The 14,505-nt window shown below is 42.4% G+C and overlaps 1 protein-coding gene across 1 annotated transcript in view; it reads right to left on the bottom strand.

Moving 5' to 3' along the window:
• Window positions 1-5,851: 5,851 nt before the first annotated feature.
• DARS2 (aspartyl-tRNA synthetase 2, mitochondrial) overlaps window positions 5,852-14,505 on the bottom strand; it is a 34,734-nt gene continuing 26,080 nt past the window's right edge. Inside the window, exons 13-17 of the mRNA XM_010367370.2 lie at window positions 13,057-13,209; window positions 10,045-10,263; window positions 9,710-9,820; window positions 6,844-6,919; window positions 5,852-6,073 (exon numbers count right to left, since the gene is read on the bottom strand). Coding sequence (XP_010365672.1) covers window positions 5,886-6,073; window positions 6,844-6,919; window positions 9,710-9,820; window positions 10,045-10,263; window positions 13,057-13,209 — 747 coding nt within the window. The 3' untranslated portion in view covers window positions 5,852-5,885. The remainder of the gene's footprint in view (window positions 6,074-6,843; window positions 6,920-9,709; window positions 9,821-10,044; window positions 10,264-13,056; window positions 13,210-14,505) is intronic.

Raw genomic sequence — 14,505 nt, 5'->3', positions numbered from 1 at the left:
TTCCGGAGACAATGAGGACTATTTCCCATGCAAATCGGAAGTCCTTCCACTCCAAATTGGTATGTGCTGTTTATTATTCCCGTTTCCCGTTCTATGTTGTCCTTGTCCATATAGGGGGACGGCATCCAAGTAGTGTCATTGGTGAAAACCTTAACTTCCACCTCCCCCCATGTGACTCCCTGATACAAGGGTGGAAAGAGAATATAAGTCCAATATTCATACAAAGCCTCACTAAGGGAAATAAGTCCCCCGCTGAGGCACATCCAACAAAGGAAGAGATGCATGCTGAGTCCAGTTTTTTTTTCAACAGGGTTTTAATCGCCTTGTAGGAAATCACTCAGGTCCGCTCCCTGTAAGGACAAGAGCATAGCCCCGTCCCTGTTTTAGAACTTGCCCCTGTGCATACTTACCTTCTTCATTAGGATACCAAACCTTTAAATTGTCGGTGGGGACTATCGCCGAGGGAGGTGAGGAAAGATGAGTTACGGCAGCGGAGTCCTGCAATTGTCTCCATTGATTCAAAAAATTTAAGGTAAACAAAACCTTTAAAATCTGATTTCTGGGGGACTCATTTCCCCCTTTTTGTTTTAGCAGTTGAGTTTTTAAGGTTAAATTTGCACGCTCAATGATGGCTTGACCTTGACTGTTGCCCGGGATACCGGTGAGATGTTGAATATTGTATTGCTGTAAGAAAACTTGTAACTTACGAGAAACATAAGCAGGGGCATTATCAGTTTTAAGTATTAGAGGAATGCCCATGATGGCGAAACAAGCTAAGAGATGAGTAATAACAGAATCAGCTTTTTTAGATGGCAAAGGAGTTGCCCATTGAAAATGAGAGAAAGTATCAATGGTATGATGAACAGACTTTAATCGTCCAAAAGAAGGGACGTGTGTGACGTCCATTTGCCAAATTTGATTAACTTGAGTACCTCGTGGATTAACCCCAGGATGGAAAGATGGAATGCTCAAAGGAGCACAAGAAGGACAAGCTCGAATAAGAGAACGAGCTTGTTTACGAGTTAAATGAAATCGTCGTTGAAGGCCAGAACTATTAGTGTGATGTAGATAGAGCATGTTCTTGTTCTGCAGCCTGTAGGTGGCCGATTAAAAGCGAATCAATCTGAGCATTACCATGAACTAACGGTCCAGGAAGTTGAGAATGAGAACAAAGATGAGTGATGAATAAAGGAGCTTGACGTTGGCTCAAAGTAGAAGACAACAAAGAAAAGAGTTTTTGAAGAGAAGAAGTAGCACAAAGAGGTAGAGTGGCTTGAGAAATATAAGAAGTAACATACACAGCGTATTGAGAATCACTAACAATGTTACAACTGGTGGAAGGGAAATCAAGTAAGACCATGAGAATAGCAAACAGTTCTCCCTGTTGCACCGAGGGATAAGGATAAACTGTAACTCGAGATTGATGAAAACTCCAATATCCAGCTTTACCATTGCTACTAGCATCAGTAAAAAAGGTAGGGCCTTGAAAAGGAAATAAAGATATTGGTGAGAAAGGCAACACAGAATGCTGTCTAAAAAATGAAAAGATCGGAGACTTAGGATATTGGGTAGAAAATTGTCCAACAAATGAGGTACAAGCAACTTGCCAAGAATTAGAGACATGAGGAATAGAAACAAAAGCACCAAATTGTTGTAATAAATCTCGCCCCCATAAATTTAGGGCAATAGGAACAATATAAAACTGAACTTGGGCCACTTGACCATCCGGCCCTCGGCAATTTAAGGATTGAGAACTTTGATACACCTCAGAGGCGGAACCTAATCCTGTAAGAGAAACAGCAACAGGCTGTTTAGGCCACTGCAAAGGCCATTGATCAGAGGCAATAATGAAAACGTCAGCTCCAGTGTTGACCAAGCCCTGAAAAATTTGTCCCTCTACTTTGAGGGGAAACAAGGGTTTTTGTTGTTACTAAAGTTTCCCAAAAAATATGTTTACCCGTGCTTCCAAAACCTCCGGTTCTTTCTTGCCTCCCTGAAAGAAACTGAAAATAGGGTAGTACAAGGAGTTGTGCAATTTGCTGCCCTTCTTTCAGGGATATAGGTTTATGAGCCTGAGCCATAATTTGAATTTCCCCTTTATAATCAGAATCTATAACACCCAAATGAACTTGTAAACCCTGTAAAATGCTACTACTGTGTCCTATAAGCAATCCAACAGTATGTGGAGGTAATGGCCCAAAAACACCTGTAGCCAATTTAACAACTCCCATTTCTGGGGTGAGTTCAACAGCCTGTAAAATCGCCACATCAGGCCGGGTGCGGTGGCTCAAGACTGTAATCCCAGCACTTTGGGAGGCCGAGACGGGTGGATCACGAGGTCAGGAGATCGAGACCATCCTGGCTAACACCGTGAAACCCTGTCTCTACTAAAAAATACAAAAAACTAGCCAGGCGAGGTGGCGGGCGCCTATAGTCCCAGCTACTCGGGAGGCTGAGGCAGGAGAATGGCATAAACCTGGAAGGCAGAGCTTGCAGTGAGCTGAGATCCAGCCACTGCACTCCAGCCTGGGCGATAGAGCGAGACTCCGTCTCAAAAAATAAATAAATAAAATTAAAAAAAAAAAAAAATCGCCACATCAGCAGCGGCGCTACCGGAAGTAGCAGAGAAAAGCTGAGCTAATGAAAATTGGGGGTTAACATTGGCTGACCGGCCTGCTGATGCTGGACCCCTGAGCTGACTGGAAATTGCAAATGAAGAGGGCTTGTTGGGGCCCCAAGCTGAAGGGCCCCTCTGCAAGTTTCCCGATCCGGAGGTGAGAGAATTACCGTTTTTGTCCACTTTAGAGTAACATTCATTAGTCCAGTGTCGCCCTTTGCCGCAACAACGACAGGGCTCAGTAGGAAGCTTTTTAAATTCTACTTTGGAGGAGTCACTCCTATTAGATAACTTATGGCACTCCTTTTTAAAATGACCGGTCATTCCACATTGGAAGCAAACTCCCTTTTTTCCCATGAATGCCTTAGATAAAGCTCCAGCAAACAACTGAGCGTTGTAGGCAGCCCCTCTCACTCCTGCACAGGCTCTAATAAAATCTTCTATTTGTAAGTTTCCAGCAGCTTTTAGAGGACGCAACAACCTCTGACATTCCTGATTAGCATTCTCAAAAGCTAGCGTGGTTACCAGGATTTGGCCTGCAGCCCCACTACCCACAGTCTTTATTACAGCACCTTGGAGCCGAGCCACAAAGTCAGGATAAGGTTCGTTTGCACCCTTCAAAATCTTAACAAAAGACAAGGCAGTTTTTCCTGATGGTTCTACTTTACACCAAGCCTTTAAAAAAAGTGCTTTAACTTGTGATAATGGCACGTCCTCAAGTCCAGATTGAGCCGCTACGGTAGCAAACTGACCAGTGCCTGTTAATTGCTCCTCTGTAGGTCCTGGAGGATTTCTAGCGGCATTACGGTGGGCCTGCTTTTTCCTGGTGGCATCTTTCAGCCACCAACTGCGTAGCTGAAGCCACTGAGAGCGGTCCAAAACAGCCTTCCCCAAAGTCTCCCAATCAAGAGGCAAAAACAAATTCTCAGAGGAGAAAGAATCTAGAAGCCCCATGACAAAAGGAGATTGAGGGCCATAATTAGCAACAGCTGCCTTCATTTCTTTAAGAAATTTAAATTGAAGAACATTATACTGCACATTTATACCCCCTTAAGGAAATTGGTCATTAGGACCAAAACGTTACCTAATAATGGGGAACAATTGTAGAGGATCCTCATCCTCTGGAGAATCCAATACCTTAATTACGCTTTAGCAGTAGAAGCAGGAACAGCAAAAACTGTGCCTAAACGAGGCAGCATTTCCATCGGCGGTGGTGGTGGTGGAAAACTATCCTCCTCCTCCGCCTTAGGTACTGATGGGGGTGGATGAACCACGGGAAAAGTAAAAACAGGAGTGGGTGGAGGAGAAGGTTGAGGGGGAGATAACTGCAATTGTAAAATTTGTTGTAACAATTGAATAACCGGCTGAAGCTCCTTTTGACTTTCTGATTCCTTTTCATGAGACACATTATCACACAAAGGACCTTCTCCCTCAGTTACAGAATTATCTAAAGGAGGGGAAATGGCTATCGGAGACTTCAAAGACTCCTCATCCCCGCCTTCCCCCTTTTCAGAGTCTGTCTCTAAGAGCTCCAAAGCCTGAGTAATAGAGGCACAAAGGGCCCACAAAGGTGCTGACATTACATCGCCGCGCTGATGCACTTGACGAAGGGTCTTAACAACCTGTTGCCACTCTCGCTTATTTAATTGTACTTCAGTTTGATATTGAAACCAAGAGCAATGTTGTTCCACATGAGCAAACCATTTCTGCAAAGTTCTCTCTTTTGCATCAACCCCAATAGAAAGTAAAAGCCCTTGTAATAATCTTAAATATTCTGAGGCCAAGGAACTGGAATTCCCCATAATGAAAGCTTAAGAAGGTTCCCCTTAACAATTCCCGGGTTTTACCCGCTCCTAGGGGGTTCCCCTTCTTGTTCCCCACTACTCACCCTGTGCACCCTGCTCGCTGCGCCACTTATTGGGGACCGTGCCGGGGGTGGTGGAGAATGAACAGACACAAGAGACAAAGACAAACAGAGAACATGGCGGCCACGCCTAGAGCCTCCACCTCACTTTATTTATACTCCATAAATCCCACGTCAGCAAAAATAACACAATGCAAAACAAACTTTCTGCACCCAGATGTAAACTTCTACTTAGTTCCTTGTCTCTAAGCTCTTTCTTATTTTGTCTGCCTTCTTGGCGCCTACTAGAGTTCATTAAAAGTTCAACTAGAGATACTGTCCTTGACTACTGGAGTTCATTGAAAGTGCAACTAGCTAGAGATACTGTCCTTGAGCCTTATCTATTCTTAGCATATTATTTTCAATGGCCCCTGCAGGCCAGGCTGGTGTTGAACTCCTGACCTCAAGTGATCCACCCACCTCGGTCTCCCAAAGTGCTGGGATTACAGGTGTGAGCCACCACTCCCGGCCAATAATATCTTTAAAACTAAAAATGTAAACAGAAAATTGATAAGTAAAATGACTTTTACTATTGATGTCAGTTTTGTTTAATCTGAAGCTAAATATATAGAGCTATATCTACCTATTTATGGATGTATAAGATAATCTCACATTTCTGGAATGCTTTATAGTTTTTCAGAGTACTTTTATTCACTTTATCTTCCATATATGTTATCTCCTCTGATTCCAGCAATAAAAGCCCTGTGAGGTAGCCAGGGCAAGTATGTATTTTACACATTAGCAGGAAGGGAGGCTAAGAGAGGTTTACGTAACTTGCTCAGGCTGAAAAAAAATTTGTGACTCTCATTTCAGTGATGTTTTCTGCATTATTATAAAATATTATGCTACTCCTCATTACATTATGTTGATGGTTGAAATGTCATTATAAAGCTTAATTTATATGATTCTCTTGATAAGGATGATGAAGCAAACTATCAACTCACTAGTTTACAGGGGCAAGCATTTTCCCACATTTCACACATGATCTGATTACCTCTGTCGTAAGTGAATAATCTACTATCTGGGTATGAAAAACATGATTTGAAAACACTAAACCACTATATTATTCCAACAAAGAACCATCTTTCACACCTAAGTAAAAAGGAACTTCAAAAAAAAGTCCTAACCAAAAAAAATCCGAATGATGCATGAGATCGAGTCAAAATTGGGTATCTTCTGTTTCTTCATTGTGGCGAAGAATGTTGCTTGGATTCCTTCCATCTAAAGACTTGATTGTCAGACTTGTGGCAGAACTCTAGATCTGATTTTAGCCTTGGGGAAGCAAAGAGGACAAAACCTGAAAGCTTAACTTCCTGCATGGTATAGAAAACCTAAAAGTTCAACTTTTTGGATGGTATGCATGACTCAATGAGCTCTTTCTGCTTTGGAGTCTGTTGGCCAGGAGACTCGGATATGATAGGGCTTCAGTTCCTCAGGAGGGATAGAATCTGGGGCATTGCTCATGAGGTCATGTCCCCGAAAGGACTTTGGGAAGGCTATGACATCTCTGATGCTTGGAGATCCAGTGACAAGGCATATCAGTCTGTCTAACCCTGTAAGTAAAATACAAAGATAACATGAGAAATGTAATCTAATGTTGGAAATAACTTAGTTTTCTGTAAAAGTTGTAGAGAACTTTTAAATAAGAATATTTAACAAACTAGTCAACCATAGTTCCCTACCTTTTTAGAGACCTTTTGCTTGTTTGAGAGGTTCTTTTCTATCTCATTCTGGAAAAGTATTCAGGACTAATGTTCACATGCTACTTGGATTGTCACAGCGATTAGCATTCCTAGCAAAGGCTTACTAAGGGCCCTAAAACAGATTCAACAATATATTTGGTGCTTGGCAGGGAACTCCATAAACACAGAAGGAAGTCTCTATTATTGGGGCCTACAATCTAGGTGAGCTTTCTAGAATTTCTTACTCTTCCTTGCTTTGACAAAACAAGCAAAGTGAGTAACTGTGGCAATCAGAAGGACACTGGCATATTCCTGTTTTCATACAAGCTGAACATTATGGAGCAGTGCTTTCCGGACTCCAATGAGTGCATCTGTGAGGCCATGGGATTTGAACGATATTGACTTAAGATCTGCAGTTTTAAGCTATTAATGATCTTTCAAATGCAAATTATCAGTTAAATTATATCTTTATAACTGTTAAGATATATTTAAAAAATATATTACTGAAATTTCAACAGAAACTTACATACTCATAGAACTCTTGGACTCATCCCTCCACCTCTACCAACACAAACTGAGAACCTGAATTTGAGACAGTGCAATGGAATTCAGTTTAGCTTATAAAAGGAAAAGTTGTTTACCTAAGGCAATTCCTCCATGAGGGGGTGCCCCGTAATCTAAAGCCTGGAGCAGATGGGAGAGCATTTTCACATCCTCCTGAAAGTCAGAAGATAATTCAGTGTAAATATATTTTGAAGGTCCACTAAGTGTCACCATCTAGGCTTAGATGATAAAGGGGAAACAAAGTTGAGTTTTAAAACACCTAAACCTGACTTAACCAGTAATAAAAACTTACTGGAAAAGTGTCAAGAAAAAAATTACCTTAAGTGATTTACTTAAGGGTTAGCAAGGGAAAAAGACAAGTCATAGATGATTATAACATGTACAAAAATGCCTGGTGTTCAGTAAATGCAGCTTTTACTGTATTCACAATGCGAACAGAGTGAGACTAAACGAGGACGTGGAGATGAAAAGCAGGAAACTCTCCTGTCACTGAGACCAAGGGAAGAGAGCATTACTAAGTGGGCAACATTGTCAAATGCTGCTGGGAGGAAGGAGAGCTTAAGGGCCAAGAACAGGACACTGGATTTGGTGATTTTGTGAGTAACTTTTGTGGGGCAGTATGTGTAGAAATGTTGAAAGTGTGTTTCGAAATGGTTCTCCAACCAGGCTACAAATCAGGATCAAGTGGGAAGCTTCAAACAAACAGAGGCCAAAGCCTCATGCTTAGAACTTTTTTATTCAGTTGGTCTGATGTGTAGCCAAGGCACCAGTGTTTTTTTTTAATGCTTTCCAGGTGATTTGATTGTAAGGTGCAGCAGGGCTGAGAACCACTGTTTAGGGAAGCAACAGAAGTAATGTATTCTAGGCCAGGTGCAGTGGCTCACACTTGTAATCTCAGCACTTTGGGAGGCCGATGCAGGCAGATCACCTGAGATTGGGGGTTCAAGACTAGCCTGGCCAACATGCAAAACCCTGTCTCTACTAAAAATACCAAAAAAAAAAAAAAAAAAAAAAAAAAAAAGCTGGGCGTGATGGTGTGTGCCTGTAGTCCCAGCCACTCAGGAGGCTAAGGCAAGAGAATCACTTGAACCTGGGAGGCGGAGGTTGCAGTGAATCAAGATCACGCCACTGCACTCCAGTCTGGGTGACAAAGTGAGACTGTCTCAAAAAAAAAAAAAAAAAAAAAGTAATCTTACTGACTCTTGAAAAGTTTGACAATGAGAGGAATGAAAAAGGCTGAAAACTGCTGACTGGAAGCTGGGCTGGGCAGGAGGATCTCTTGATCCCAGGAGTTTGAGGCTGCACTGAGTTATGATCATGCCATTGCACTCTAGCCTAGGTGACAGAGTGAGACTCTATCTTTTTAAAAACAAACAAACAAACACACAAAACCCAACGGGTGATTGGAGGCTTTGACTTGGCAGGAGAAAAGTTAACAGATTTCGGCTGGGTGAGGTGGCTCACACCTGTAATCCCAGCACTTTGGGAGGCCAAGGCGGGTGGATCTCTTGAGGTCAGGAGTTCGAGACTAGTCTGGCCAACATGGTGAAACCCCGTCTCTACTAAAAATACAAAATAGCCGGGCACGGTAGCGCGCACCTGTAATCTCAGCTACTCAGGAGGCTGAGGCAGAAGAAATGCTTGAACCCAGGAGGCAGAGGTTGCAGGGAGCCAAGATTGCGCCACTGCACTCCAGCCTGGGTGACAGAGCAAGACTCTGTCTCAAAAAAAAAAAAAGTAACGGATTTCACAATGCCTATCAACTTTAAGGACACTGAAGGCTTAAAGCTAAAGGAGTCATCTCATGGTCTGAGTTCTCCAATCCTGCTCTTACATGTGAAGTTCTATCCTACCTCACACTTGTCAGTTAATCCCACAAAATGATCTTTCAGGACCAGACTCTCTCAGACCTTTCCCTTTCTGAAACCTACCCAAGCCTTCTACAGCATCACCAACAAACTTCAAATTCTTAGGTCTGCCTCTGTACAGACTCTTCTTTTTCTTTTAAAAATCCTGATTACTCCATTATCACTAAAATATATCCCTGCCTTAAATATAGCTAAAGTAGTATCTAATTAAGTGATATAAAATCTTTTCAAACGTCTCTTTAACATTATCAACATTTTTAGTTACTTCAGACTGCATGGTTTTCATTTGATTTGATTTTTATTTTTTTCAAGCTGCATGGTTTTTTTAAGCAGGGTAGTGGTTAGGAGCATGGGCTTAAGAGCCACCCCACCTGGATTCAAATCCTGACTCTGCTTACTTTTGTACTGTCGCTTTGGCAAGTTAAGTAAGTTGCCTCAGTAAATCTCATCTTTAGAGTGGGCAGAAGAAGGATATTTATCTGCTCTATTATAATAAGGGTATTTAATATGCACTATTAATTAGTACTTATATAGTGCTGTTTAATAGTGCTATGTGCCACATACTATTTAAGCATTTAATATTATTATTTACTTTTAATATTATTTACTTTTCCAAGTCCTACATTTAAGGTAGAGATAGCTGATGCTATTTTGTATCTTGTGAATCCTCCATTCATAACAAATGTTTAATAAAATAGGCTGATTTAAGTCAGATGCAGTGGTTCATGCCTGTAATCCCAGCACTTTGGGAGGCTGAGCTAGGACTGCTTGAGGGCAGGAGTTTGAGAGCAGTGTGAGCAACATAGGGAAAACTTCTCTCTTCAAAAAATTAAAAAAATCAGCCAGGCATGGTGACATGTGCCTGTAGTCACAGTTACTTGGGAGGCTGAGGTGGGAGGATGTCTTAAGTGCAGGAGGTTGAGACTGCAGTGAGCTATGAATGCACCAGTGGACACCTGCCTGGGTGACAGAATGTCTCAAAAACAAAACAAACAAGCAAACAACAACAACAACTCAAAACTGAAAAATATTCTGGTAAAAAAATAAGCCCAGGACAGCAGATGATGTTTGTTACCTTTAGTAAAGTTGCCAGGATATAACGCTGTAGCTCTGCATTGTGAATTCGAATCGAACCACCTCCTATTTCATTGCCATTTAAAACCAAGTCATAGTGTTGGCTACGGGCCTAGAAGATTCACAGAGACTTTATGTTAGAGAAAATGTCTGGTTTTTTGTTGTACAGGTTAAAAACCCTGTAGATTCTTAAAGACAATGTATTAACTACTAACTCAACTCCACAATTTCTTCTGGGTCTTCCAGAACTGGGTCCTATCTTTCATCAGACCTTGAAGACTGAAGATCTTTGCCTTTATATACACATTTCCTTTTAATTTGGAAGTATAGCTATACCTTTTTGGGCTCAGTGTACAGGAGGTGTATGTCACTGGGGTGGGGAGCAGTAAATGGGTGGTGGGCTGATTCCAGCTCTCTGGGATTTTCCTCCTTGGGGAGGAAGAGTGGGAAATCTACCACCCAAAGAAAAGAGAACAGAGTGGGGTCACGGAGCACCATTCCTCTTGTTTCTAGAAGGTCAGCACATTCCAGTCGTAATTTTCCCAACAAAGAGCACTGCAAACAGAATACATAAACATTGAGTTAACTTCTTTACAGAGCAGGCAGGAAAAGACACAGCCTGGATTCCGAAGCCAGGCCATTCTCTAGGAAAGGATTAGCCAATTAACAGGATGCCCTTTGCCTCTCAGGACACAATGATCTGAGGAGTCTGATTGCAACAAGGTTGAGAACAATCATCAGACGCAACTAATTGGGTGAGTACCGAATAACTCGGTGATTAAGAGCACAGGGAACAGCACTTCATAGACCTGGGTCTGAATCTCAGTGTGGCTAATTACGAACTTCTCTGTACCCTTTTTCATTGTAAAATGGAGATAAAAATATCAACTCCAAAAAGACTGCTGTGAAGCTTAAGTGAGATAATGTACGTAAGGTGCAGGACCTGAAAAAGTATGTGAGTGGTAGTTGTTCTGATTATTCCTCACTTCTCTTGAAGGAGTTGGTAAGTGTCTGGCACACTGTTAATGTTCAGTGAAGGCTGGCTATCACTACAGGTAATGCGGATTAGAGGTCCATTTAAGAGTGTGGCCGGGTGCAGTGGCTGACACCTGTAGTCCCAGCACTTTGGGAGGCCGAGGTGGGCGGATCACAAGGTCAGGAGTCCGAGATCAGCCAGACCAACATGGTGAAACCTCGTCTCTACTAAAAATACAAAAATTAGCCAGGCGTGGTGGCGTGCATCTGTAATCCCAGCTACTCGGGAGGCTGAGGCAGGAAAATCGCTTGAACCTGGGAGGAGGCGGAGGTTGCAGTGAGCCCAGATTGTGCCACTGTATTCATGGGTTAGAAATCCAGCTCCTCCACTTCCTAGCTATGTGACTGTGAGCAAAATTTTAAGCTGTGTGCCTCACTTTTCTTATTTTTAAAATAGCAACAGTATCAGAACTTCTTTCATAGGGTTGGCATGAGGATTAAATGAGTTAATATATACAAAGTGCTTAGAACAGGGCTTGGCAAATACTAAGTGCTTAATAAGTGCTACCTATGAGGTGCAGGACTTCCCTGAGAAAGGACAGCTGGTTAGAACAGTGACATATACCTAGAGACATGATAGGGTGTTATCTTGCAGCCCATTCTATCTTATATTTATGTCTACATAAGGGACCCTCATTGTGACATTTTCAGAACGTTAATGTTATTCCTCAAAAGTCTGGTTTTTAGCTCTCTTTCAAGGAGGGCCTTGTGAGAATCAGACCTATAACTTCCTGAGAATGAAACACCAGCTTGTTTAGTTCATACCAAGAGAATGTTTAATAATCAAATCAGTTTAGAACAAAATCCCATGTTCTTTTTTAAGAAATGCATTCATAATAAAATTTGGAAATAAATAGCTTTCTTCAGTTTACTATTGTAGGGGAAGAGGAGACGGGGATTACATTTAGCTTTGAAGATGAACTCTGAAACTTTTTCTTTGCAAGAAACAATGAAATGAAAATATAGATTCGAAGAAAGAACTTGATGAAGTACTAGTTAGACACACTATCATTTGGAAAAAACTATATACTAAAGTGAAAAATAAATTTATATCATGCTTGATCTTTACAGTACTTTTTTAATATTCACGTTTGACTTTGTGCTATACTTTTCTATATTTTACAAAGATTCCTAAAGCTAATTCAGTCTTCCATATCCCCTGAAGACTCATGACTCAGCCAGTGCATGATGGCACTCACCACCTACAGCTGCTATTCTTGAGGAAAAAGGGGCCCACTTTGACCAAGTTGGTCCAGGGGTGTCTGCCAGCCCACCAGCTCTCCAGTGGTGTGATCTGTCCTTCCACAATTTAGGAATGGATTATGTACAAAAGTTTGAGACTCCTAATTTTCTTCATTTGTGAAATCTTGACTCTGAAAATATTTTTTCATGATTATATGACTAATTTCACTACCTCTTAATCTAAGTGGCTTTTCTAATTAGAGTCAGGTCTAATCTATTTAATAAAGTAATGCCAATGGAGGCTGGTAGCTAATGAAAAAAATCCTTAGTTTTTTGTTGTTGTTGTTGTTGTTTTGAGACAGAGTTTGGCTCTGTTGGCCAGGCTGGAGTGCAGTGGCACGATCTCGGCTCACTGCAACCTCCGCCTCCCAGGTTCAGGTCATTCTCCTGCCTCAGTCTCCCAAGTAGCTGGGACTACAAAATACAAAAATTAGCCCGCCACCATGCCCGGCTAATTTTTGTATTTTTAGTAGAGATGAGGGTTCACCACGTTGACCAGGCTGGTCTCGAACTCCTGACTTCAGGTGATCAGCCCACCTCAGTCTCCCAAAGTGCTGGGATCATAGGTGTGAGCCACCCTGCCCAGCCAACCCTTAGTTTTTATACAGGGCATTATAAAGTACTATAAGATTTATGCAGGCTGGGCGCGGTGGCTCATGGCTGTAATCCTAGCACTTTGGGAGGCTAAGGCGGGTGGATTGCCTAAGCTGAGGAGTTCGAGACCAGTCTGGGCAACACAGTGAAACCCCGTCTCTACCAAAATACAAAAAATTAGGTGTGGCAGTGTGCGCCTGTAATCCCAGCTACCCAGGAGGCTGAAGCAGGAGAATCTCTAGAACCTGGGAGGTGGAGGTTGCAGTAAGCCAAGATCCGCACCACTGCACTCCAGCCTGGACAACAGAGCAAACCTCTGTCTCTTAAAAAAAAAAAAAAAAAAAAAAAAAAGATTTATGCAGAGCAGCTTCATTTTATAAATTAACAGTCTATAGTTCAAACATATACTATAAAAATAGGAGAGTAAGGCATTGTTCAGCATCAACAGCACTGATGGTTGGAAGTAATTTTTCTTACTGCTTTATTGTGCTCTCCAGCAGTTAGTAGGACCACATCTTCCTCTTGGGTGTCCATTAGTCTTATTAATTCCAGTCTTTGCGATTCCATTATGAAGTTAGCAACTGGAGAATTCCAGTTTCTATTGGCGTTAAGGAATACAGGTAAGATTTCCTGTGTAAAAGAAAAAGACATATTCATGTTTTTTTTGTTTGTTTTTTTTGAGACGGAGTCTCGCTCTGTCCACCAGGCTGGAGTGCAGTGGCGCTATCTCGGCTCACTGCAAGCTCCGCCTCCCGGGTTCCCGCCATTCTCCTGCCTCAGCCTCCCGAGTAGCTGGGACTACAGGTGCCCGCCACGGCGCCGGCTAACTTTTTTTTGTATTTTTAGTAGAGACGGGGTTTCACCGTGGTCGTGATCTCCTGACCTTGTGATCTGCCCGCCTCGGCCTGCCAAAGTGCTGGGATTACAGGCGTGAGCCACCGCGTCCGGCCCTGTTTGTTTTTTAAACAGTGGGATTAATTTATCTTCTTATAGTATAAAGATTTCTGGTTCCCAATAGAAGAGAATTTAAAAGAGATTATCTCTATTATCTCCCTGAACCCATTCAAAATGATACTAAGGGAATTTTATAAAGTGCACAGTGGCTCATGCCTGCAGTCTCAGCACTTTGGGAGGCTGAGGTGGGTGGATTACTTGAGGCCAGGAGTTCAACACCAGCTTGGCCAACATGGTGAAACCCTGTCTCTACTAAAAATACAAAAATTAGCTGTGCCAGTTGTATGCGTCTGTAATCCTAGCTACTCAGGAAGCTGAGGCATGAGAATCACTTGAGCCTGGAAGGTAGAGGCTGCAGTGAGCTGAGATTGGGCCATTGCACTCCAGCCTGGGTGACAGAGTGAGACTCAAAAAAACAACAACAAAAAAATCATTTCAACATAATGAAAAAAAGGGGGAGGGGATGAAGAATGGAGAATAATAGCAGATGACGGATTTCTGTGAATTTTTGGCAGATTGCAAGTGAACTGAGTAGGAATGATTAAAGAAGCAAGGTGCAGGAAGGTCTGGCATAAAGAACAACGGAGGCGGCCTCAGCACAAGAAGGAACTGATTTTACCCTGCAGAATTCTGGAGAGGCTCAGGACTCTTAAGCCTTGAGTGCCTAGGATAACAGACAGCGGCCTTGCTGCTCATGCTAAACTAAACCTAACCATTTACAAAGCCTCTGTAAGGATCTCGCACTTCCAACCAGCTTTTTTTCTTTTTGAGATGGAGTCTCGCTCTGTCACCCATGCTGGAGCACAGTGGCCTGATCTTGGCTCACTGCAGTCTGCCTCCCGGGTTCAAGCAATTCTCCTGCCTCAGCCTCCCTAGTTGCTGGGATTACAGATGTGTGCCACCATGCCCGGCTAATTTTTGCATTTTTAGTAGAGACGGGGTTTCACTATGTTGGCTAGGCTGGTCTCAAAC

This window comes from Rhinopithecus roxellana, chromosome 8, assembly GCF_007565055.1.
Source record: "Rhinopithecus roxellana isolate Shanxi Qingling chromosome 8, ASM756505v1, whole genome shotgun sequence".
NCBI lineage: Eukaryota > Metazoa > Chordata > Mammalia > Primates > Cercopithecidae > Rhinopithecus > Rhinopithecus roxellana.
This window is presented reverse-complemented; position numbering and strand designations above follow the sequence as displayed.